Source organism: Pleurodeles waltl, chromosome 10 (assembly GCF_031143425.1).
Source record: "Pleurodeles waltl isolate 20211129_DDA chromosome 10, aPleWal1.hap1.20221129, whole genome shotgun sequence".
In the NCBI taxonomy this organism is placed as follows: domain Eukaryota; kingdom Metazoa; phylum Chordata; class Amphibia; order Caudata; family Salamandridae; genus Pleurodeles; species Pleurodeles waltl.
This window is the reverse complement of record NC_090449.1, coordinates 32,124,327-32,151,694: the sequence shown is the minus strand read 5'-3', so window position 1 is coordinate 32,151,694 and position 27,368 is coordinate 32,124,327. Positions and strand designations below refer to the sequence as shown.

Here is a 27,368-nt window from a genome sequence, read left to right as displayed (position 1 = left end):
GCTAAAAAAAATTCTTGTATTGTGGGTAAAAAGGTGCTCTTCTTTATCATCAGCGTACAAATAGCACTCAAATGTGTGCTGCAATGTGCACTTGGCTAAAAAAATCACAATTGTATTGTGGCTAAAAATCACAATTGTAATGAGGGTAAAAATGTACGCCCCCCCCTAAACGCGAGAAACCCTAAAGTAATTTTATTTTTAGATTCTTACTGTGAGAGCACGGGGTATGGATTTTATGGTTAACAGCATGCAAGGGCAATACTTAATAGCAACATTACAGAGGCAAAGTTATCCAAATCATGTTCTTGTCTTTCCAGTGGCCAGGGAACTGCAGTATTTCCTTGAGAAACATCGAAGGTAAGGCATGTTATTTTTTGCTTTACAAAATGATCAAAACAAGGAGAAAATGTATAGCTGACATGAACATGCATTGGGCGGCAGTACATGTATTGTTTCTTTTACTCAACCTGGAAGCTATCTACGTTTGCGTTTCATAGGATAATTAGCACCGAAATGCTTAAACATTTGTATGGCAAACACTAGCCTAGTCATGCATAAAGCTTGAAAGCCGAGTCACTGTGGTAGTGACGCACTGGACTGATGAGACATACACCTGTCAGGGCGCTAGGACCCTGTGCATGGCGTAATTTCTCCTACTCAGAGGCACAATCACAAGGATGTGATAGCAAGCCACAGTCACAAAGGCATATCTAGTCTCCCCACTGCTCCGCAATCCGATAATATGCACATAGCACCATGGGTGCAGCTTTAATACATTGTTGGGTACAGGATCTTTCAGTCGGGTATGGTGATGTGTCTGTTGGAGCTCTCCTGAGATTTTTACATACACACTCTGACAAAAATACACACATGCACACATTGTTTGTAATATCTTAAAACGTGTTGTTACTTTACAAAATAATTACTTTTAATTACCCCTAACAAGTCCCACTCCTCTCCCTTTCACTGCCCTTAAACTCCCTCATTCCGTGTTTGTCGTGATTTATTTTAACCCTGTGTGCCTGCCTGATTGTGTTAAATCTGAAACTCGTACTCCCCCCCAACCCAATCATAGTGACCAAGCAACGTCCCTGCACAGCACGTGACCTTCCACCCCCTACTGAAGTCATACATACATGTATTACTTCTTAAATGGCCACTGCCCCTCTCGTCTCTACCGTTCTCAAGTCCTGTTCTTCTGGTCCTCACTTCTACCACAAAATCTTGCCTGTCCAAAGTACGTCCCCGAACAACAGCAATGGCTGTAGTAAAAATGTTTACTACATCCTAGTATTCCTACGCGCCAGTGCTAGGCTTCAGTCACGCCCTGTGACATCCCAACACTGACCCCTGTGCCTGGAACCCAACAATGAAAACGCATGGGTAAAGACAGTGAGGGTGGGGTGCAACGCTAGTGGAGCTGTGTGTAAGTCCAAGCGAGTTCTGGAGTTAGAAGGGGAGGGCACCCACTCCTTTGAAATGCACTGGTAGATGTGTTTGTGAATTGATAAAGAGGTATTCCTACCATAACACACACGAAAACTGCCCAATAGCTGATACATCCCGATCTTCCAGACACTTGAGAAAGGGCTGTCTGGGCTAGTGAGACACGAACCGCAGCTCATTACCAGTCTCAAGAGTTTGAAAAAGAGAGAGTGGGATGCTGGAAACATTGAGTCTGAGAGGAACATGAAGTGCAGGAGAGAGGCGGACTGAGATTAATTTAGAGCTGTTTATGCGAGACCCTCGGCTGCAGCAAAACTGAGCCCAAACATGGTTAACTAATTCCCGAAAAATGCCAGCTGAAGGGTCAACACGGAACTGCAAAGAAAAGCGCTGCAAGCACTGGGTGATCGGTAATGAGAAAGCCTGCCTGCCCGCTACAGACTACGATCTGCCCAACAGGTGAAGCACGCACAGAACAGCTGATACAAGGCTCTGCCCTTCTGTGTAGTGGGGACAGGGCCGGCTTTAAGGCGGTGCGAGCGGTGCTGACCTCAGGGAGGCGCTGTCTTTAGCAATAACTTAGAAGCTTGCGATTTACAAGCACCTCTTGAAAGGTTTCTTGTGCGTCCAGCCTCCAGGAAGCAATTAAAATATCAAGCTACCTCTTGTGATTAATGTTCCTGCTAGGGAGCGAGATTGCAGTTTTGTTCAGTGGCAACCTAGACTCACCATCGCGCAGCCTACAGAGGTAACGTGCCTGCTGCAAACAACACAGTTATATTTTATGTGGATAGCTGAATGGATTAGTAAAGCCAGTATTTTAAAACAAATGAATATGTGAAAGGGGCTATGGAGAGATGAGGGGCACATTTGCTGTGTGGTAGTGAGAGAATTCGAGAAGGTGGTCATGGGCAGGGGTGCCAAAAAAGATCATGGCACAGGGCGCCACCAGCGATAAAGCCAGACCTGAGTGGGGAGATAAGTGTGCGCTGAGCATCAGGAACCAGGCCATTGAGCCTGAGTGCAAGTAGGAAGAGGTAGAAAAGAAGGAGCTGGCACAGTCGTTGATCTCTATTTAAGCTGATTAAGAAGTGGAGAGCCAGCTGATTGGCTGCGGTAATCGTAATATAATTTACCGCTGTTACTTGAAAAAATCAAGTTCATATCATGCTTCCTTTTTTGTTGTAATTGTTAAACTGATGGGGAAACAGCACAATGTAGCTTACAGTACAACCTATAAATAAAAAAGAAGAGCAGATGACTATCAGATTTAGGCGGTAGAAGTTACTGAGGGACAAGTCGAAGTAAGATCACAACGGGAAACGAGGGTTGGATCTGAGAAATTTTGACCAAATGGGTTCCCTTCTCCCCAACCCCCAGACTCCAAGCTTCTCTCAGTTCGAAATTAAGGAATCATATAGCCAGACAGTGTGAGACCCCCAAGACGTAAATACCGACGCAAGGGGGCCTGCTTCACTGGGTTAGAAAGTTTACCGTAGGAAGCACCAAACATAGGGGGCTTTAAAAAACGGCTGCACAATAAGCCCAGTAGAGTTCTGAGGGGAATTGGTTGTGGCTTCCAGAGAGTATCATGGCAGCTTTCCTCTGCTTGCTGTCACTGGTGCATCTATACCGTGTCCATCTGCGTGTCTCCATGAGCAGAGCAGACACAACAGGCCTCGTACTGTAAAGGGATACACTGTAATAAATACGGGTTCGTATAGAAAAAACATTTACAGAATCAAAGGGGGTGCCTCAGATGTCGTCCAGTAGGTCACATGCAAGGCATTTTATGGCCAAGAAGATTCGTGCTGCTAGCTTTGTAAATGTGGCAAACCCACTTAAAACATTAATATTTCGAAAATAAAACGGTCCTCGCTCATAGTGATGTAGCTTCTATCAAGTCTTCCAGATCCTTCAGGCCACCTATTCCCTGAAAAGATGTATCAGACCTTTTCAGATTGCACAGAGCTTCTATTCTCGGGCTCTCCTTATCGGAACTTCATGGGCCCCTGTCAGTTAGGATATTGTAAATCATAAAGTTATTTATTATGTTCTTGCCCAAACGTAAAATGCACAAATAAAGAAATGTTCTCCTTTATGGGCCCTGCTATACTTTCAGTTAATGTCTGGAAATCTGCAGGTTTTCAGGCACACACACCCCTGGGAATCCTGGCTGGACCGTCGAAACCCGTTTCTAAATCAGTAGCTCCGGTACTCGAAGTGTTTGGGTTCTTCACGGGTTATGGGACAGACGAATACACAACCAGGGCCCTGGAGTGCCGTATTGACAGTCTTGGCGTGTTTTGAGCGGATGATAGCGCTTGGTGACTGCGAGCAGGAGCTGGGGAAAACGCAACGCAAATTATGAATTAGTAAGCACTGTTGAGTAGTCGGTCACATTGGTCAAAACTACCCATTTAAGGAATAATTTTAATGGAGAACTGGTGCTCCTGCTCCAATGGTTTGTTCTGAAACTGAGTAGCAGAAGGTGCAATTGTTAGTATGAGGCCACTTTTATTGGCCCAAAAACACTGTAGGAGTGAAAGGCAACTTTACAGAGGGAGATGGGTGTCCTACCGAGAGGATTTATTTAAACATGAACGTGAAATCTGTACATTCGTAAGCACATTAGGCTACGGACGTTTAAAAACCTTAGTATGTTTTCAGGCTTGTAGCAAGTATGAAACGACACACGGGTTGCTATTCTAATACTACAGAGAACTCAACTCCGCAGTTGCTTTCCAGCAGGCAGGCAGTGGACATGGACTCCTGCAGGAACAGCTGGTAACATTTTGCAACTTGTGTTAGCATTAATTGTGCACTCGTTAAGGACAGTGGTCCCTAAGTCCAAAATATTTTTGCTCTCGAAAACCTGCGATTCACAAAATCACAGGATTTGCAAACGCAAAAGTGTTATGTGCAATGTATTAAACTCATTTTGCGAGGTGGAAACGCTCTTCTGACTCACCAATGAGTTTTCTGATTCAAGGCAGACGGTAATTACGAAAAGGCACCAAAGGGGACCACCCTCCTACAGCGCCGGCTCTAGGGCAGTGCCAGGGGGTCTACGGCAGCAGGCGCAGATTTAGGCAAGGGGCACCGTGTTCGCAAGTATATTATGGTTTTAAAAGCACCTGCTGCAGCAATTTTTAGACAACAATAAAAATGTATAACTCAGGTCATTAATGTTCTTCTTGAGAAAGACTGAGTTCTGGCTGTTGGACGTTTTGACTCATGATAAGATGGCACAGAGGGTTAGTATACCTGCTGCAAAGAACGTGTACCATGAAGATCACAAAATGCACATAGAGACCATTATGACTTTTTCCCAGACTCTCATTATCCTAATGTTGCAAAAAGGGTTTATGTGTGTAGAAATCAATTCCTATTATGAAAGAGAACTCTCAACCATAGTATTATGGTTTAAATTATGAGTTCCTGCTTCTCCAGACCAAGCACTCTTCAATTATACTGACTACCAGTATGGATGACATGACTCCTACACCTTGTAGTCGTCCGTCTTAGGTAACATTTCATATACACTGATTTAGGTATGATTGTCTCTGTGTGTGATGTAACGTGTTCTGCCACTCTACACTGGCATGAGTGGCACTAAAAACGAATTAAATGCATCTGAAAGAGAGTGGTTATGGAGACTTGAGGGGCACTGATAATGGGTGGTAGTGAGGGAATCCGTGGCAGAGGTGGTCACTGGTGGGGGTGCCAACAAACACTGCACACCAGGGCCACCAGTGCTAAAGTCAGCCCTGCCCTCGTAAATGCTAGTGTCAGTTACACTGCGGTTGCAAATGCATGATTAGATACCGACATCTTAAAGGCGATGGTAAGTAATTTACAAAGGGGGAAATGTGCCAGACAACCGTGGGGGGAAGCAGATAGTGATACTGTGGACCACTACTGGCTCCTCACCACGTATTCCTAAGCAAAGAAAAACACGTTTTTGAAAGCAGCACCGGTTCTTTTAAGGAACACGAGTGCTTTAAAAAAGAAATTCAATTTGGGAGAGCAAATACAGGGGTGTTGTTTATCCGTTTCCTGCAGGCCACCATCCTTCTATCTGTAGCCAATAGCAGAGAGTCACAAATATTACACTGCCAAATTAATATTCATTAGGTGACTCATTCTGCAACCCCCTTAGACAGGAGATTTTTCTATGTAATCTGTTAGTTCAAACAAAAGTTCTTTAGTACATCGAGCCCAGTGTGTGGACCTGCTCTTTGCGAATGGAGGTTTGAAAAAATCCTGGTCCTAATTCACTGGAAGGCATGCTACATGCTTGGTACCCCTCAAGTCCTGCCACTGGAAGAAGCACACACAACTTCCTTACAGATGATAGGTACTCACAATGTGAAACCTGCAGATGGTGTCTTGGCTCTGGTAAATGGAGCATGCGCTCATTGTGGGAGTTCCTTCCACCGTTTGGATGTTGTAGCAGCAGGGTACTGGCCACAAGACCAAATATATTTTAAAAAGATTTCTCCTCCATGGTGATCCACACATTAAAGGTAACCAGCAGTTCAATCGCTGGATTTCTTATGATCACAGAGACACTTGAGCACCTGCTTTCCTGCCTATTTGTGTACTATACACCAAAAGATTTTACCTGCTGCAGGTGCACCAAGAATGTTTTTGTTAGGGAAGACAAAGAAAGGCGGGGTGAAGAAGGGGAGCTTTTCGTTACTCATGCTTTAATAGATGTAATTCACATTAATACATACCTCTGTGCAAATGTAATAGTGATCTTCCGCATTTGTAATGTTACAAACATTTTCTTTCTAGTAACTGCCTGCAGCCATGGCTTCGGATGCAGAAATGGCTGTGTTTGGGGAGGCCGCACAATTCCTGCGGAAGAGTGAAAAGGAAAGACTTGAAGCCCAAAACAAGCCATTTGATGCCAAGAACACCTGCTACGTAGATGACGAAAAAGAGCTTTACGTTAAAGGATTCATCACAGCCAGAGAGAATGGAAAAGTCACTGTCAAGACAGATGATGGAAGAGTAAGAAAAATAAATGTGATCCAGTGCAGCTGTCCAGGCTCAGCCGTACTTTAGTGTTAATGCTTCCTCTTTTCCTCTCCTACAGACTGTGACTGTCAAAGACACTCAAGTCTACCCTCAGAATCCTCCCAAGTACGACAAGATTGAAGACATGGTCATAATGACCCATCTGAATGAAGCCTCCGTGCTGTATAACCTCGCCGAGCGATACGCAGCCTGGATGATCTACGTAAGTACAATCAAACTGAGAAACCCATGATACTCTGGGAGAGCCCAGGATCTACTCTAGGACTGTATGGCAACTGACAAACGCCTGAACTTAGCCACCCGGTCCTACCACGTGTAGAAGGGGACACGATACAAAAGGGCCCCGAGAAACCTTCAAGCACTCTTCTATGTGCAGGGTTTACACTTCACGAGCGTGATTTGGGCATTTCTGTATGATGTTTCGACTCCTACAAACACTATCCTTTCTCTGTTATGCATACGAGTATAAATAACCAACCTCTCACAATCACTGCTTTCCCTTCATTCTTACTGTTCCATTGTGCATTATCGTCCACACTACGATCGCTCTCGCCTATGCCATACACCGATCTACTACCTTCTTCCTTTCCCCCTTCCCTCCAACTTTATTTGACCGTCAAGTAGGCGGCCCACATCCCTGGTGGATAAGCATTCTTTCTTACAAGCCTGTGAATACCCATTCTGCAGTCAAAACCTGGGCCGGTGCATGTAAAACCACTAGTGGCTATAGTGGATAACAAGGACAGAGTCGTCCTTCCACTTTCAAGATTTATGCTAGCCACAGCTCTTAAAGAGACAACCATCCCTACAGCTACATCTGCTAATATCACAAATGGCATCCATTTTGTTTCACCTTAGTTTAGTCTATGACACTACTATCACATACACACACACACATGCCATCGGTGATACTTATGATACTATCTACACCCCTTTCTCCTCTGTTCACTTTAGTTATGCAGGTCCACATACTCTTATATTTAAAATATTAGAAGAGGCTAGCAGAAGGCACGTGCGAGCGAGGTGGAGGTGTGACTCCAAGGATTGTGGATATGGCTTAGTGCCATCAATTTAGCAGACACAGAGCATCAGACAACCAGTAGTCCTGAAAATAATCCCCCTAATCTCGGTAAACTTCATATCAAACATGTACTACCCCTTTCAAAGATACGAACCTATTTTAGATGCTACCAGGACTCCTGTGTGACAATCACGTATGGACACAATTTTTTCCACCTGATCTACTGCTCTGAGGCTGACTAGATGCCACACGAATGTCTGAGCAACGAAGGACAGCAGCTCTTAACACCGCTGCAAGCTTTCATGGCTCACGTGAGCAGAAAAATGTTGTGCTTTCTTCACAGAATGTCATTCACCAGTTCAGGGTCTCTCAGTACAATAACCGTGCTGCACTATGAATTCCTAAATCTTCTGAGGACTCCACGATAACTGAAAAGCTTGCTTCAAGTTGGCTTATATCCCTGCACACTGATCATGGTGTCAGCATTTATGTGGATCTCCATAAAAGCTCTTAATACATTATTGCAGGTAGCAGTGGGAAAACCCAGGCTAAAGTTGGGCTCTCTTATGTTATTCCTCAGCAACTCAACCTTTACTCGCAATCGGAATAGTCTCTCTGTTGTGCACTGTCGATATTTTGGGAACTCAGTTTGTTCCCCAGGTACATACTTAAACTCAGTTCTCCCCACCGTGATTCTGGACTCTACTTTTGCACTAAATAAACTGCATACCTCTGCTGCAAAATGAACTTGTTTGCGTTCAAAAGCTATGGACGTGATGCTCAATTGCAGCATGAGAGCCACTGTATTCTTCTTCTGATGGAGGCATAAATAGAATCTGACACTTCTTGTTTTCATTGGAAAAATGGACACATTTTAGTCAATTTGGAATTTACCATTTTGGACACTGACCAAATTGGAGATTCACCACTCAGACTGAGTTCCTCTTATTGGATTTTACTAAAAGGTATTAACGCGAACTACGGACCTGAGATACAAAGGTGAACTTACAGTTTTATGTCATTTTACGTTTGTTTTGGAATTCACAATCTAATACTAAGTTTACGAGTACGGAGACTGTTTTACTTTTTTGTGCAGAGTTCTTCACCCCGATTGCGGTGTCTCCGCACTCGTAAATGTAAACTTACACAAGTTACTTTTGTGAACAAGGCCCTAAGGATGGTCATTAGTAAAACACATTCCGACGGCATATTACATGTTTAGGCTGTCGTAATAAATGGAGACTAATTCCACCGCACACTGTATTAATAGTCACAGAATTATATGCTTATGTAGAACTACACAAACCAAGGATACAAAGCACAAGGGAAATCAATAAAGAGCAACAGCTTATAGAAATGTTTTTAATACTTACTTAAACAGTACAGCGTATGTAGTTAAAAACACACGGAATTTTGTTTAATCATGCTCTTTCTTTTCAGACCTACTCCGGTCTCTTCTGTGCCACTGTGAACCCCTACAAGTGGCTGCCGGTGTACAATCAAGAGGTGGTCAATGCCTACAGAGGCAAGAAGCGCCAGGAAGCCCCACCTCACATCTTCTCCATCTCTGATAACGCCTATCAGTTCATGTTGACAGGTAAAGCATTCATATCTAATAGGCTCTTTAATATTTTTAATTGTAATCTCTAACCACGTTTAACATTATTTCTTCAAATACTTCTAACAGATCGTGAAAACCAGTCTGTCTTGATTACGTGAGTACAAAACATATTAGTGAATTAGCAAAATGCATGAAGTTCATAACACACTATCGTTGAGGTATACTGTCACTCACTGTCCTGATTCCATCTACAGTGGAGAATCTGGCGCAGGAAAGACTGTGAACACCAAGCGTGTCATCCAGTACTTTGCAACAATTGCAGTCGCTGGGGACAAGAAAAAAGACGCGCCTGCCATGGCCAATAAAATGCAGGTTTGTAGATTTAATTATTTTTTGCATACGTTGTACACTGTGTAATTAGTGTGTTTATTATTACTTGTTATATGAGCTCATTCCAATTGAAACCTTGATTTTTACAGGGAACTCTGGAAGATCAAATCATCCAGGCTAACCCTCTGCTGGAAGCCTTTGGTAATGCCAAAACCGTGAGGAATGACAACTCATCCCGTTTTGTAAGCACAGTTTATTTCTTTTCCCAGTTCACTTGTCCATTGCTTCCTTGGGAAACTCACTAAACTGTCTATTTATTGTTTAGGGTAAATTCATCAGAATCCATTTCGGAACCACAGGAAAATTGGCTTCTGCAGATATTGAAACATGTAAGACCTGCCTTTAAAGCATTTGAATACACCAGTGTGTTTTGGAGAGCCCGATTCACATTTCCTCTTCCTTAGACTTATGAGTTTATTCTTGAATTGGTCTCTAAGCAATCAAAGTAAATCAATAAATTGTACAAACACGTTGATTTTCGTTTTGTCTCTTTTACAGACCTGCTAGAAAAGTCCAGAGTGACATTCCAGCTCTCAGCTGAGAGGAGCTACCACATCTTCTACCAGATCATGACCAACAAGAAGCCAGAGCTTGTTGGTAGGTTTTGATTAGTTATTTGCAGTTCTCTACTCAGAAGAGGAGCAATGATTTAAAACCAGACCTAAAAGTGAGAGGATAATGTGGCTTTTTGATAGGAGAGCCACAGGACACTTGCAAGAAGAAGGGGTGCAGTGATTAGGATCCTAGTAACTTCAGCTGATCTTATGCATGATCAGGAGTTGCATGTCGGTTGTCCATGTGCACAAATCATAGTATGGTGTAAGGTTTTAAGCACAAAAGGTGCAGAAGGAAGTGAGGTAAAACAGCAATGATTATTGGAACCAGCATCCAATGAGTGGTATTTACAAAAGTACTTAGATCAATAATGCAGGGGATTTTTACAGTTTGTTGAACTCCATAACTCACTGACATTCCCATTGCTATGCAATGCCACATAATCTACGCTAGTCCATGTTGAAACATCATATTTTTCGTATTTGGATTCTGTAAGTGAGGAATTTATAAAAGAGGAGTGAGTAAATAGGGAGGCTTAAGAGGGCTTGCCAACGAGAAAGAATAATTACTAAGGGAGTGAAACAGCCTGAAAAAGAATCTCAGTATACTTAGTTCCTAGATTCCTTCTTTGAAGCAGCGCGTTTTGTAGTGCCTGGCTGTTGACACCCTGGTGCAGACCGGAGAACACTTTTGTTGTGCTCGAAAACCTCTAGCAGGAAAATTAGTACTACACTAAGTACTCTTAAAATAAATCTAATCGCAGAATTCACTGCAGACTTCTGAGTCTGACCCACTTTGCTCTCAGAAGTTTGTCACCAGTTGACAGAAATGCTCATGTTTTCTTATGGCACTGCTTACATTTAGAGACTTGTGTTAGCTTAAAAACAATACAAACAATAAAAGGACAGCAATCATGTGAGCGTGCCAGATGTGAAGAGGGGCAAGATATTCCGAAGACAGTTTGGCTGTCTAGGAGCCCTTTCTATTATAGGACATGAACTGATCAGGTGGGGAACTGCGGCAATAGTTTCAATTACAGAACTATCGCCTGAACTTTGTCTCACACGTCCAGAGCTAGTGCAAATAATTTAGCAATCTGATGTTGAAATGGAACAGATCAATTAAAAAAAAAAAATAAATAACGTTTTATGAATGTGCTACTCTGCCTGCCAATCTCAGCATATTCCTATAAGCATTTTCTGGGACACCGCTAACCTTGAACTGTTATGTTTCCAAGAAATGCTCCTGATTACCACCAACCCATATGACTTCCCATCCATCAGCCAGGGTGAGATTGTGGTGAAGAGCATTGATGATGTAGAGGAGCTGCTGGCTACTGATGTGAGTCATTCTTCAACAACTATCCTTAAAAATTCCGAATACACTTTAGTTTCATAAAAACTTTCATTTTGGCTTCAACATAAATACTTGTTTTCTCTTTTGCTTGTCAGAGTGCCATCGATATCCTGGGGTTCAACCAAGATGAGAAGCTCGCCATCTACAAGCTGACAGGAGCGGTCATGCACCACGGAAACATGAAATTCAAGCAGAAACAGCGTGAGGAGCAGGCCGAGCCCGATGGCACAGAGGGTAAGCAATACCATGCACCCTATTCTCTGAAAAAAACTAACTAAGAAGATAAAAGTGTATAATTTCAAAGGGACAGCATTTGTAGACAGAGATGGATTGCCAGCACTATAAAATTGTGAAAGCAATGAATAATAAACGCAGTATACGTGAATATCCAATTAGTCTTAAAGCCAAAAGCTTGAAAGTGTTGTGATATTTTTGATAGTTTGTTTGTTAAAGATACTCCCTGATGCTGCAAAATCCCAAGGCCTTCAGCCACCACCACCTAGCAGTAAATCCAACTCCATCATTTATCCAATGCAGTGAAGTACTCTAGGCATATTCCACACCACCAACACTAATGCTAACCATCATTTGCACCATCACTATTCCCTAGCCATAAGTCTAACATATCACAAGCTCTACCCAAAACCCTAACTTTACCTTGTCTCATGCCTTAAATCAAGGCTCTAAACCTCGTTACTGCTTACCATTTTTCTAGCCTTTATGTTATCCTAAAGTTAATATTAACTTAATTCTAAAGGTAACGTTTACCCTAATCCTTATCCTATCCCCGAAATACACACTAATCAAATGCTTATCGTTGTTCCAACTAAAATTAACCATACTGTAAATGTCTAGGGTTTTCCCTTCAAATTCGTGGTTTTCAAACTTTACACACCATATTTTTGATATTTCTAACAGTTAGATCTAATTCTGTGTGTGATAAATACATTTTCAGGGGAAGACTAGGAAATAGACACCATCCTCATGTGATTCAGGGTATAATTCAGCGTGCAGTAGGAGAAATATGCAGGCATGATTCTACAAAATGTATATTTTCAAAATTTGCTGTGGCTTATTTATAGCAAAGGAGCAACAGAAAGGCAGTACAGAACACTCTCAGGAAGGGGATAAAAGAGGCTTTGTTAATACTGCTCAAACTGCTCCGGAGCACTGAAATCAACTATTCAGATATCACCCACACAAACAACAAATGGGCAGTAAGAACAAACTATACCATATTGCTAGACCACCTACAGTCTTCTCTTTGGGTGAATGATGCTTTTGGCTAGGCTTCCAGTATAGAAATAATATATGCATATATAGGTATACACAAAAGAGATATACCATCCTTTAGGGTTCCTATCTATAAAAATATAAAATATGCTGAGTCTACTACACCTTCACTAATAATCAGATTACAAATGTATAGTTGGCCAGGGCGATAACAAATGTGTGAACTGGTTTTCTACTTATAGTTGCTGACAAGATTGCATACTTGATGGGTTTGAACTCGGCTGACTTGCTGAAAGCACTGTGCTACCCAAGAGTGAAGGTCGGCAATGAATTCGTCACTAAGGGACAGACTGTTAACCAGGTAAATCTACATTGTCACTAGTCAAACTTCCACTGAGAAAACTACAGCTGATTAAAAAAAAAAACGAAAAAAACAAGCTACATTTGGTTTACAAATGCAATTAATTACCCACCAGGTCTATAACTCCATCGGTGCACTCTGCAAGTCTGTTTATGAAAAGCTCTTCTTGTGGATGGTGATCCGTATCAACCAACAGCTGGACACCAAGCAAGCCAGGCAGTACTTCATTGGTGTCCTGGATATTGCAGGATTTGAGATTTTTGATGTAAGTTTAAGATCTTACAGTATGTGATTTACTGATGGATGCTAATGCTACGATGACAGTAAATATCTAATCACACAACAACTCTGTGTGTTTTAGTTCAACACCTTAGAACAGCTGTGTATCAACTTCACCAATGAGAAGCTGCAACAGTTCTTCAACCACCACATGTTCGTCTTGGAACAAGAGGAATACAAGAAGGAAGGCATTGACTGGGAATTCATTGACTTTGGTATGGATCTGGCTGCCTGCATTGAGCTTATTGAGAAGGTGAGTGACTTTCCAAACGGCATATGGTTGTTTTAATATCACTTACAAATATACCCAAGTCTCACTCGGATATGTTTATTTCAGCCCATGGGAATCTTCTCCATCCTTGAGGAGGAGTGCATGTTCCCCAAGTCTACAGACACCTCCTTTAAGAACAAGCTGTACGACCAGCATTTGGGCAAGTGCAAGAACTTTGAGAAACCCAAGCCAGGCAAAGGAAAGGCTGAAGCTCACTTCTCCCTGGTGCATTACGCGGGTACTGTGGATTACAACATCACCGGCTGGCTGGAGAAGAACAAGGATCCACTGAATGAATCTGTTATCCAGCTTTACCAGAAGTCCCCCATGAAAGTGCTGTCCATGCTTTACAGCGCTACTGCAGCAGAGGCTGGTGAGTACCCCACTACAATGCATGCAAATAGTAAATAATGGCACAACATTTAAAGTGTTTTTGATGCATGTATTTTTTGTTACTTTCAAATCTTAGAAGCTGCAGCTGCTTCTGCTGGAAAAGGTGGAAAGAAGAAGAAGGGAGGGTCTTTCCAGACAGTGTCAGCTTTGTTCAGGGTAAGTGAAAATGATGAATTTACAGAAATAGAACCCTATTGTATTTATGTTATATTAATCCATACCATCACCATTGCTATTTGCCAAATGTTCATGTATTCAATCCTATATAAAACTATGATTTAAAAGATATTACATTTTACTACAATAGGAGAACTTAGGCAAGCTGATGACCAACTTAAGAAGCACTCACCCACACTTTGTGCGTTGCCTCATTCCTAATGAAACAAAAACTCCAGGTACAGAGCTTCAACATTAATATTGAATTCTGGAACAGCTGTTGCTCTAGTGAGAACATGGTCAACTAATGTGATTTAGTCTTTCCCTCTAGGTGTTATGGACAATCATCTCCTGATCCACCAGCTGAGATGTAATGGTGTATTGGAAGGCATCAGGATTTGCCGAAAGGGATTTCCAAGTAGAATCCTCTACGGTGATTTCAAACAGAGGTACTTATAATGTTACAAAATGTATAAACACATCCGTTAAATATAAGTACACAAACTGAGGTTCTAACCAAAAGGCAAATTAAAGTAATGTAAGCTTGCAAGAATTCTGTATCCCACTTTCAGGAATGGTTACTCAAGGCAATAATATTATCAGTTTTCTCAATGCTACTTTTAAGTATTGCATGCTCTATAAAATAATTGATCTTAACTATTTTCTTCTTAAGGTACAAAGTCCTCAATGCAAGTGCTTGTCCAGATGGTGCGTTTATTGATAGCAAGAAGGCTTGCGAGAAACTGTTGGGCTCCATCGATATTGACCATACACAGTACAGATTTGGACATACTAAGGTACAAAATGACGCAGCTAAATAAAAATATTAACCGAAGAGAATTCCAAAATACTTTAGGGGCTAATATTTCTTGCATGGGTGGTGACTGCTGTCAGAGGGAAGGTGTGGCAAAAACAAAGCAGTAGACGTCAGACATTCCAATTCTTGGAGGACAGCAGTAGAGTTATTAATCTGAAAATCTGTCATATATGAGAATCTTGCTCCATCCGATGAGCTGGAACATTTTGTATTGGGTCAGGGCAATATGTTCCATCTTCAGTAGACAAACACACTTGGTATTGTGAAGCCAGCAGTCTATAAATCCCATAGTATATAAAGGGATTTGTATTTGAGGGGATGGGCTATCCATCCCTGTTGGGATGGAGTAACTTATCCGCTGAAAACTAAATCAGGCCATTAGTCTTCTGTCTGGGATGTATGACAGGTGAGAAAAAATATCATCAAACAGTGTTGTCATTGCTCCTATTATAATAATGTAATTGTTGTTACTTTATTGGTTCCTTTCCAAATTGTAGAATAAGTGATTAGATATATCAATTAAACAAATCAGCTAGAAAAGAAACCTCAACATTTTCACCCCCTGGTTAAAACATTATTAAAATACAGAGATTGTGTGTCTTTTACTAAGAGGAAGTCAGTTATCAATAATATTCTTGTTACTTTAAGGTGTTCTTCAAAGCCGGTCTCCTGGGTACCCTAGAGGAGATGAGAGATGAAAAGCTGGCTGACCTCATCACTCGCACCCAGGCGGCCTGCAGAGGGTACCTTATGAGAGTCGAATTCAAGAAAATGATGGAAAGAAGGTATTAGTAGTCTTTGTAAATAAATAAAGACCGGTTCATGAGATGCACTGTGCCTAACAATATAATTTCTTTGCCATTAACAGAGAAGCCATATTGGTCATCCAATACAACGTCAGATCATTCATGAATGTCAAAACCTGGCCATGGATGAAGCTTTACTTTAAGATTAAGCCACTTCTGCAGAGCGCTGAGACCGAAAAGGAGATGGCAAACATGAAAGAAGAATTTGAAAAGACAAAAGAAGCTCTGGTAAAATCTGAAGCAAGAAAGAAAGAACTGGAGGAGAAAATGGTTTCCCTTCTGCAGGAGAAGAATGATCTGGCATTACAAGTTCAGTCGGTACGTAAAATGGAATACTTAAAAGTCTTACATTTCCATGAAATATTTGAAACTAAACATTTTCCATAACTATTCAGGAAAGTGAAAACATAGCAGATGCAGAGGAAAGATGTGAAGGTCTGATTAAAAATAAAATCCAACTGGAAGCTAAAGTGAAAGAGCTGACAGAAAGACTTGAAGATGAAGAAGAAAGTAATGCTGAGCTGACAGCCAAGAAGAGGAAACTGGAGGATGAATGTTCTGAGCTGAAGAAAGATATTGATGACCTTGAGCTCACGCTGGCCAAAGTAGAGAAGGAAAAACATGCCACGGAGAATAAGGTAACTTTGTAACAATTCAATTAAAGGTATATTTTACAAGTACATAAATGCAGTGGACTATTTAAGGTCCCTCTAGATAACAACTATATATCTATCTGTTTCCAGGTTAAAAACCTCACAGAGGAAATGGCAGCTCTTGATGAAAACATCTCAAAGGTTTCCAAGGAGAAGAAAGCTCTCCAGGAGGCCCATCAGCAAACCCTGGATGACCTTCAGGCAGAAGAAGACAAAGTCAGCTCTCTGACCAAATCCAAAACAAAGCTTGAACAGCAAGTGGATGATGTAAGTGTTAACAAAAATTATTAAGCTTACATGTGAGGAAATTGTGACATGTCCCTGGCCACATAACGCTAAATTCTGTGAATGGGTCTAGCACATTTAACAGGAAAGAAAGTGTACAACAGAGACATCAGTCACAAAACCATAGAATAGAAATGACCTTTTAACGCTGGCAAAGTTGTAGGTGAAAATATTGGCTTTCCACAAACAATTGAATTCTTCATGATGAAACACATAAATGTACTTACTTTGCAACTAAAATTATGGTCTATTTGAATTCTTGGTTTCCTCCAAAATACTCTATTGTTGGAATCCGACCAAGCTTACGTTTTAGTGTTCTCTGACTGAGCTGCATGAAAAAGACACTGATTTATGTCACATTATAAAATTATACAGCTTCACAAAGCAGCAGACAAAACGGTCGCATTCTATTACAAATGCATATTTCAAGTGGAATCGCCTCAGCAAACATGCAGTGTCCCAAATATGCATTTGAATAAGATTTACTGGGAAACAACATCACTCAATGAATTATTATTGCTGTGGATTGTGCAATCTGGAGAACATTTTACTTGTCAGTGTGAGTCGAAATTCTGTGATATATCCTTTGTTTTAAAATCCTCAGCTTGAAGGCTCTTTGGAACAAGAGAAGAAACTTCGCATGGACCTTGAGAGGGCCAAAAGAAAGCTTGAAGGTGACCTGAAGCTGTCTCAGGAAACTGTGATGGATCTTGAGAATGATAAACAGCAAAGTGAAGAAAAACTGAAGAAGTACGTATTTAGGAGACCAATTTGATGAAATATGATGTAAAGAAAAAGGAATTGTGTCTGCTCCATGTGGCTATACTATATTTTAGGAGTTATATTTAGGTACATTTGGAAATGTTAATTGGAAAAGAAACAGTTGAAGATAATGTATAAGCTGACTCATTTCTCTGCTTTGTTCTATTAAACAGCATATTCAACCCTGAAGACTAATCAAATGTGTTATATGTGTTAACATGGCAGGATAATTGCATCACTTGAAATCCTAATAAACATTTTTATAATACAATAGGAAAGACTTCGATTTGAGCCAATTGCAGGGCAAGATTGAAGATGAACAATCATTGGGTGCACAGCTACAGAAAAAAATCAAAGAGCTTCAGGTACACATTTTTGTTGAAAGTACCATTTGACTTGCTATTACAGTGACCAGTAGTGGTTAAAACTGTCAAATAACAAATGAAATACTATTACTTTATAGGCCCGTATTGAAGAACTTGAGGAGGAAATTGAAGCTGAGCGAGCAGCTCGGGCAAAGGTTGAGAAACAGAGGTCTGATCTCTCCAGGGAACTTGAAGAAATCAGTGAAAGACTAGAAGAAGCTGGTGGAGCCACTTCAGCCCAGATTGAAATGAACAAAAAACGTGAAGCAGAATTCCAGAAACTGAGGAGAGACCTGGAAGAGTCTACTCTTCAGCATGAAGCTACTGCTGCTGCCCTTCGCAAGAAGCATGCTGACAGTGTTGCAGAACTTGGGGAACAGATCGACAATCTGCAGCGGGTCAAACAAAAGCTGGAGAAAGAAAAGAGCGAATTCAAGATGGAAATCGATGACCTTGCCAGCAACATGGAGAATGTTTCCAAGTCCAAGGTAAGCAATTTCATTCAGTAAGAAGCAACATGTTGTGCAACAAGTTGATTACAGACTCTACCACTAATAGCATCTTTGATCCACAGGCCAACCTTGAAAAGCTGAGCCGCCTATTGGAAGACCAACTCAGCGAAGTTAAAACAAAAGATGATGAGCATCAACGCATAATTAATGACCTAACTACCCAGAAGGCACGCTTTCAGACAGAAAATGGTATGAATTACAGTTGCAAAGTTTGAAGGAGGAAACTACAATTTCTATAAACATTTACAATAATAAAAGACAGGAGTATGTGAATAAGAATCCTGCTAAATACAGTGCTACTTTCAGGAACACCTATCTAAAAGAGTCTCTTAATTTAAAGTAGACTTCACACAAGTATTGCTTCAATTTTAATATCCATTCAGTTCGGTTCATTAATTAGAAAATAAAAGTGACCCAAATATCTGGGCGACACCCAGTAGATGTTTAACTCCTTTTTATGTTTAAAATGATTTTCATGGCTTTAAAATGGTAATGAAGGGTCTTAGGGCCAGATGTACAAAGCATTTGTTCAGTCGTAAATGGGTCGATTTACAGAATCGGGCCGTTTGCCACTGAAAAATTAGTTTTTTAAATGTACACACACCAAACTGTGATTCTAGAGAATCACAGTTTGGGTTTGCGACCAAAAGCAGATTATCTATATGGAAAACACGTGTTCAGGGCATCTCTTCTAAATAGGAAACTGAACAGTATGAACTAACATGTTGCGACCGAAATGCTGTTGTAAAACATGCATCCTTTACCACTAACTGAAAGTTGGTGGTAACCCATTCGAAAATGGGGAGGAATCCCCTTAGGATGACTTTCCCATTCAATAATGTTTAAAAAAGTATTCTTTAAGAGAAGGCTGCTGTGCCACGGACCACTGCCTACTTTTAAAAAATAAAAATGAAACATTTCCTTTTTTTTTAACGCATCCCGTTTTCCTCTAAAGACAATGAGCTGCATTTCAAAAAAAGATTTCATTATTTGAAAGCAATCACAGACATTGTGGTCTGCTGACCCAATTAGGCCACCATCCCCATGATGGCAGTGACCCCCTAGTAGGTAACAAATTGTGAACTACTTGATTAATATTCATAAGGTAAGTTTATTAGCGACCCACTATGAATTTTTACTCAGGAAATAAGGGCCAGCTATAACTTTAGTACATTAATACTAATGACCACCTACCAGTGATTTGCAAAAGGTTGCTATTGGGTAATTGCTATTACTAATTTTAGTACATCTGGCCCTTCATGAAAAATTATAGATAATAAATGTGTTGATGTAATGCTGAGAAAATCAATGAAATGGTGAGAAGCTACACTTATGACAAATTTTACAAAATGTACAGAATGTCCACCTTAATATTATACACATTTCACTCAAACCCAAAGCACAATTAGCTGTTTAACAATGAAATACAGAACTTCATTGCAGATAATTGCTGCCAGACCCATTCATCTGGCCCTGTACCTGCGTTTCCTAGACAAACTTATTCAAAATCACATGATTGTGTGATTGCCTTCCTCTTGCTCAGACAAAAAATAGCAAATAACTGTTAAATATAGACTAAACTAATATTAACACAATTTTTTAAAGGAAACAAAACAATGGCTTTTTATGTCACTTTTGCCTTCTGTCTCAAAATGCACGTCACTTTCTACACAATTTTACTGCCTTGGCTCACGATCATTCTACGTTCATGAACAATAAGGACAGTTCCATAATATGGCACTTTGTTTCCGATCAGGTGAACTCTCTCGCCAGCTAGAAGAAAAAGAGTCTTTGATTTCTCAGCTGACAAGAGGTAAACAGGCCTTCACTCAGCAGACTGAGGAACTGAAGAGACAACTGGAAGAAGAAACCAAGGTATCTTGTTCTTTATTTTGTCTGCACTTTTCTGGGAACAGACATCATGTTGTACAGCTGAGAGTAGTATCAGAATACTAAAGGTGTTTGTAGCATCTCATATTATGGGAATATACGCAGATAAAAACTGGAAGCAAAGTACCTAATAAGTTCCCCAAAACTACTCGACCAGCTCCGAAATGAGCTGTTAACTCAACAATGTTTGCAAAGAATGAAGATTATGCATGAGCTTGAGCAAAAGTCAAATCAGTGAGACCGAGCACTTTATTAATCAACATAGATCAGTACAATATATTACAATAGAGTTTGATAGGTCTAGGTAGATATTGAGATGTGGTTCAAACTATGACATTACTTCCTATGACGCTTTACATTTGGTGTGTGTGTATAATAGATGTTCTTCATTCTAGCTCTGTCTATCTCTTCACACATATACATGAACTTGTCACATTCTTTGACTAATCAGAGAGAAAAATAATTATTTCCACTTGGTCACTGTAAACACTCCTCCTTCAACATATGCTTCTCCTCACAAATTCTGAGCCAAAAATGCAAGTCTTTGTCGACTGCTTTTAAAGTCCTTGTCATTTTGTCACTTCCTCACAGTTATTACTTCACTGAAAGGGCACAATTCACTTTCCAGTTGCTGTGAAACTATACTGGTGAAAGAGACACAGAACAAGAATTATTCTAACAGTGCCTGACTTGTCAACTCTTGTAAATATTACACCACTCACTGTTGTCCTCATTTTTTAAATTTGTAAAACATTTCTATTCGACCCTCTTCATAGCATTTTGTCCAAAAACCTCAATGCACTCCCAGTACAGTCCTTGCACTAGCAAGCAAAATCCTCACTGCTTAGACAGATACTAAACATCGAACGGTTTCACACAAGTCTGTTCAACGCTACACACAAGGAGCTCCTGGCCTAGCTGGTGGATGGTGACAAACTGACAGAGTCACAGTTTGACCACAGAGTGCCTATTCAGTGAAGTTATTGATAAAACACAAATTAAATAATGATGAGACACGCTAACAAAGCTTTCTGTTTATAGGCCAAGAATGCCTTGGCACATGCCTTGCAATCTGCTCGACATGACTGTGATTTGCTCCGTGAGCAATTTGAAGAAGAACAAGAAGCCAAGGCTGAACTCCAGCGTGCATTGTCCAAAGCCAATGGAGAAGTTGCTCAGTGGAGGACCAAATATGAAACAGATGCCATCCAGCGCACAGAAGAACTGGAAGAGGCCAAGTATGTTGCGTTGGGGGAGGCGATACTTGCTGTTGTGAAATGGATGGAAATTGTCAATAATACTTCTGCTTTCTTGCTTAATTAAAGGAAGAAGCTGGCTCAAAGATTGCAGGATGCTGAAGAACAGGTTGAGGCTGTGAATTCCAAGTGTGCATCTCTGGAAAAGACCAAGCACAGACTACAGTCTGAAGTGGAGGACCTCATGGTTGATGTGGAGAGAGCCAACAGTGCTGCTGCAGCTCTCGATAAGAAGCAAAGGAACTTTGATAAGGTACATTGACACAAATCTTCTTACCAAATTATCCGTGTTTCCTGGAATTATGTTTTGTGTTGAAAATGTAAACTCTCTTCAACAGGTTCTGGCAGATTGGAAACAGAAGTTTGAGGAAGCTCAGGCAGAATTAGAAGCATCTCAGAAGGATGCCCGCTCCTTGAGTACTGAAATCTTCAAGATGAAAAATGCTTATGAGGAATCTCTGGATCATCTTGAAACCTTAAAACGTGAAAACAAGAACCTGCAACGTAAGTATCTGTTCAACGTGGTTCAAGTAAAAAAAGTACCCATATTAGTGAAGCACAATAGATACATAGAACGATTGCCACTTAATCTGGTGTCAGAAAACATATTTTAGAAACTTTATGCCATCCTTTATATATCTCTGGCAGAGGAGATCTCAGATCTTACTGAACAGATTGGGGAAACCGGAAAGGCCATTCATGAGCTGGAAAAGGCAAAGAAACAAGTTGAGCAAGAAAAGAGTGAATTCCACGCTGCCTTGGAGGAAGCTGAAGTATGTAAAAAGGCAATGTTAAATATGTTCTGCTGTGCACTGTGTTTGGTTAGTTTTAATACAATGTTTTTCTTACCCTTCTTCTATAATAGGGATCCCTGGAACATGAAGAGGCCAAGATCCTGCGAATCCAGCTTGAGCTGAACCAGATCAAGGGAGAGGTAGACAGGAAGGTGGCAGAGAAAGATGAGGAAATTGAACAGCTGAAGAGGAACAACCAGAGAGCTGTAGATTCTCTACAGGGTACATTAGACTCTGAGATCAGAAGCAGGAATGATGCTCTGAGGCTGAAGAAAAAAATGGAAGGAGATCTGAATGAAATAGAGATTCAGCTAAGCCATGCCAATCGCCAAGCTGCAGAAGCACAGAAGCAACTCAGGAATGTACAAGCTCAACTTAAGGTACAGTTGATGCAAGCTTAGACTGCACTTTTATGTTTCTTTATACAAAACATTTACATTGTATCCCAAAAAATGCTATGTGCCCCACAGGATGCCCAGCTTCATCTTGATGACGCTACTAGAGGACAAGACGACTTGAAAGAACAGGTGGCTGTCACTGAACGCAGAAACAACCTACAACAGGCTGAAATTGAAGAGATGAGGGCTGCACTGGAACAGACAGAAAGATCTCGCAAAGTTGCTGAGCAGGAACTCCTTGATGCCAGCGAACGTCTACAGCTTCTGCATTCTCAGGTACTACTCTCTATTGGGAAATCATTCATTATATATGAATACAAGATAAGGAACTTGTTACATTGTGGAATCTGTTTCTATCTCTACTTAAGAACACAAGCCTAATCAACACCAAGAAGAAGCTTGAGAGTGACAACAGCCAGCTTCAGAATGAAGTAGAAGAAGTCATCCAGGAAGCCAGGAATGCAGAAGAAAAAGCCAAGAAGGCAATCACCGATGTAAGGCTCTTGTTGAAGTTGCAGAAGTCTAAATATTCAGTGCATTTTCACACCCCTTAATGAAATGTAAAAGACATATCCATAATATTTAAGTATGACGTTGTATTCCATGTTAACACTTAACGTAAGTGGTATGACACTCTAGATAAAACGTCTTTAATGTGCATGCTTTCATGAAGGCTGCTTTGATGGCTGAGGAGCTCAAGAAGGAGCAGGACACAAGTGCCCATCTTGAGAGGATGAAGAAGAACCTGGAGCAGACTGTGAAGGATCTGCAACATCGCCTGGATGAGGCCGAACAGCTCGCAATGAAGGGAGGAAAGAAGCAACTCCAGAAACTGGAGAGCAGAGTGAGTTACACCCTACTGCTCACATTAACAGGGTTGTCTGGTAGGAGCCGTGACAGTATAATATAATTATGTTAACTCTCCACTTAGGTCCATGAACTGGAAAACGAGCTGGAAGCTGAACAGAAACGTGGAGTAGAAGCCATTAAGGGTGTTCGAAAGTATGAGAGAAGAGTTAAAGAACTAACATATCAGGTATGTGTTTAATTTCACTCAATATGCATGGTTTATTGAGCAATTAACGGGAGTATGCAGAGGCAAACAATGAGGTGTGTGTGTGCGTGTATTTTACACAGTAAACTAAAGAAAATATTTCTTCACTTTTCATTTTTGTATACACTCGCTTGAAAATATGGCAATAGCACCTTAAATGTATTTTCTCATATTTATGTGTTTTTACTTTTAGTCCGAAGAAGATAAGAAGAATGTTCTGAGACTTCAGGATCTGGCTGACAAACTGCAGTTGAAAGTTAAAGCCTACAAGAGGCAGGCAGAAGAGTCTGTGAGTTGTGCATAATACTTTCCTCAAACATATATCATTGTGAGAAAAACATTGTACTCTTTGCCCAGTTTTGAATGAACGGAATGAGACAGAGTCATCTTGTGAGACACTGTCCAAACTACAGAACCCTTTCTTTTAACTTGAAGGGGCATTCAGTTAGAAACACCTCACTATGGCTTCGATGTAAGTGACTTTAAACAAAACACATCCCAGTGATTTTAATGATGAGTTACAGTATTTATGTTTTCGAGCATCCGGTACGACAAAGCTCATGGCCATCTACTATTCTTTAGTGGGCAGGCAAGTATTAGATGCCTTTAGGAAGGACGGTAGATAATAAAAAGCAAGGGACACAGGTGTGAGTCTTGATGGACTCCAGACAATATATAACTGGAATATGACAGGAAATGGTTCACCTTCAATCTCTTAGATTAGCCAAATAGAACATAGGCTATTTTAATGTCTGAGAGAGAGGGAAATATAATATCATGCTTTACAAAACTGGCAGCCATGTTAAAATGTAGTACCTGCAGGTGGGAACTCATGGGGATTGCCTTTAAGAATCATTCAAATACTAAATAGAGATGTTTCCACTTAATGTTATCATTGAAGGGAGACTCGAGGTCATCCTTTGCAAAATGCATCCTAGGCAAAAGATTACTAAGCACATTTCTACACAGGTGTATTGAAAGAGAAACGGGGCATTTGCGAGTTAGTTGTCCTGCATATTCGTTTGTGTAGGTTGAGGAAGTTATTTTCTAAAAAAAAATGGCTAATAGAAGAAGACCTGGACAGAGTTAATCCTCTCTTAATGAGCCAAAAACTGTTGGTGGGGATGTTTTACATAATGAACAGAATCATGGTGTTTTCTGTGTACTTGCTCAAAAGTGTGATACAGAGAGAGCGCTACAGCATGGAGAGAAACACTGACCTCCATCCACATTTTGGGAAATAGTTAAAACAACAGTTATGTGGCATTGGTCATTCAACAGTTAACTGAAGAGTTGGTGATTGATTCTCCGTTGTAAATGACTGCCGTTAGTAATTCATCAATCGGTTTTGTGCCTGGCGTCAATCTGATCTCTCCTGTGAGGGATGGTTGCATTTGAAACACTCTCTGCCTCCAACCCCCTACTTGAGCATATGCTTATGTGTTGCCCACAGCTACTGAAGTCATTTTTCGTACAATCTTCTAGCAGTAGATGCAATGGCCCTGTATGTTTCTATTTTACATCAGCACTTCTGTTGTTATTAGGTCATGTTTTTTTAGAGAACCAAAACACATGGTTAGAAGTACTCTAGACAGACTGTCACTCCCAGTTCTGGGCTATGCAAAGATCAGTCACCAAAGGTTGCTTCTAAGTTTGGAGGGCTTTCCATTCACTAAGAAATCCAAGGACAGTCTCCCTGAGTGATAAGAACCACACTATGGTCACGAATAAGGAATCCCATAGCACAACGAGGTAAATGCAGGGGGAAATCTAAGGTAGTTCTCAGAGACTGTCGGCAATTGACAAACCAGGAGAGGAAGAGGTCCGATGACAGTGATGTTCAGATTTGGACTTCCGAGTGATCACAAGTCAACGGCTGACGCCGGCCATGTTTATATTTGTGTACTTTACCTTGGATAGCGTCCAAAGACATATTTAAGGCACAAGTGGATAGTGAAAGTGAAATGTGACTCTTTTGGGCATTTGCGTGTACTCCACTGAAAGACAAACTTGAATAAAAGAAGTAAAAACTAGTTTGGAGGGTTTTCTGCGTTTTGTCCTTATCTCTTTATTAGGCAGCAGAAGGGGATGTCCCAGTTTGTTTTAATTCGATCTACTGATAAAATAGGGAAAAAAAACTTAAAACTGAATACTACCTAGTTCGCATTTCACACATTTAAACATAAAAAAGAAAACAAAAAATGAAGCTAATTCAATGCATTAAAACTATCTTAATATGTTTTTCTCCTAACATTAGGAAGAGCAAGTAAACGCGCATCTGACTCGGTTCAGAAAGGTGCAGCACGAGCTTGAAGAAGCCGAGGAAAGGGCCGACATTGCCGAATCCCAGGTCAATAAACTCAGGACCAAGAGCCGTGACGTTGGAGGCAAGGTGAGGTACACCCGACAGAAATGGTCCTGGTTTCTTCCGTGATTTGTCTCTCTTACTAAATAACATTTAATCCAGCCTAAGATTTCCACAATAAAACGAGAGGCAAAAAACAACTGAGTGCCACGGAAACGTTTCACTAGGTGAGGAGGTGGCAACTCCAGCAATTGTTCCCGTTTAATAAGTTGGACCACTTGTGTAAAAAGCCTGGAGATGTTTTCGGACATAGAGGTCAAATCTACAAAACACTATTCACAAACTAGGGATGTGCACTTTGCATGCCAACTAGTTTCTCAATGTGAATGCAGAATGGGTGGCGCACTAGGTACTATTAGGTCGCATAGCCAGTTGACTGTTCGCTGTGGTGACAGGGAGAAGGGGAAGGGAATCCATCACAGTCTGTCTAATAAATAATAATTAGGCTGGTCGCAGTTTGCAAACACTGTATTTGGCTGAAAATTCTGCAAGGGACAGCACACCTCTTGTGTTTGTAAAAACACCTTTGCAGTTACAAGCCCTATGATTTCGTGCATCACACTGTTTAAGATCGCAAAATGGCTTTGTAAAACTGCCTCCGTATTCGAGATTGTTCATTGTTATGCTTGTTGATTTGTGGCGTGCACGCCGCACTTGGCACAAAATGGATAATGGTAATATAGTTAATGAAATTTTAGCGCTTTTCTCTATATTAAAACAACCTATTATTTTTTCTCTAGAAAACCGAAAGTGAGGAATGAACAAGAGTATGCTCCAGGGAGGACTCCGAAATTTGCAAAATGTGAATAAAAATCTTCCCTGTAATTTTTTGTCTCCCTCTGTAACCATAAAGCTATTTTTTACAACATTACTGTCTCACTGACTGTCTCTCGCTTTTCTCTGAATGGTAATTGTCACACCACGTACTGTTGGAGGGGCAAGTCAATTCAAGGAGGCCACAACTGAAATGCTACCTACAATTTAGTTTGGTATCTGAATCAGTTCTGCTCGCTGGAAGAGAAAACTCAAAGTAAAGAATACTAGCAGGAGTCCCTGAGAAATATACATTGCCCTGCTGAGTGTGCTACTATTGCCCGCCTCAAGAAAAATACAGGAAATTACAAATAAATATACAATCAGCCCCACATGGTATGAATAGTGGTCTACATATGATGGATTCCTCTTTTGTCGACATGTACCCAAAGGAAAGTTTTCATAGTCCATGAGTAAAACGCAAAATCAAAAACATCAAAAGGAAACCCAGCACAAACCACATAAACACATCTTGGTTTTTACGCATTCCCTCCAGACTTCAGGAGACAGAGTCCATTTAGTCCTTC

General features: G+C 40.8%; 1 protein-coding gene across 1 annotated transcript; it reads left to right on the top strand.

Moving 5' to 3' along the window:
• Window positions 1–248: 248 nt before the first annotated feature.
• Window positions 249–26,896, top strand: LOC138260982 (myosin-4-like). Its single transcript, XM_069209550.1, has 40 exons — window positions 249–357; window positions 6,250–6,468; window positions 6,554–6,697; window positions 8,957–9,113; window positions 9,204–9,231; window positions 9,332–9,449; window positions 9,557–9,649; window positions 9,733–9,796; window positions 9,966–10,064; window positions 11,260–11,363; window positions 11,474–11,612; window positions 12,854–12,972; window positions 13,088–13,237; window positions 13,334–13,504; window positions 13,589–13,895; window positions 13,992–14,071; window positions 14,223–14,310; window positions 14,403–14,520; window positions 14,745–14,868; window positions 15,537–15,673; window positions 15,757–16,012; window positions 16,090–16,332; window positions 16,438–16,614; window positions 17,237–17,382; window positions 17,669–17,759; window positions 17,858–18,247; window positions 18,334–18,460; window positions 20,028–20,146; window positions 21,203–21,399; window positions 21,487–21,670; window positions 21,756–21,921; window positions 22,066–22,190; window positions 22,283–22,591; window positions 22,682–22,885; window positions 22,978–23,103; window positions 23,283–23,453; window positions 23,541–23,645; window positions 23,857–23,952; window positions 25,921–26,055; window positions 26,769–26,896. Exons 2-40 carry the CDS (start codon window positions 6,265–6,267, stop codon window positions 26,787–26,789), a joined length of 5,832 nt encoding a protein of 1,943 aa, XP_069065651.1. The 5' UTR covers window positions 249–357; window positions 6,250–6,264; the 3' UTR covers window positions 26,790–26,896.
• The last annotated feature ends 472 nt before the right edge of the window (window positions 26,897–27,368 follow it).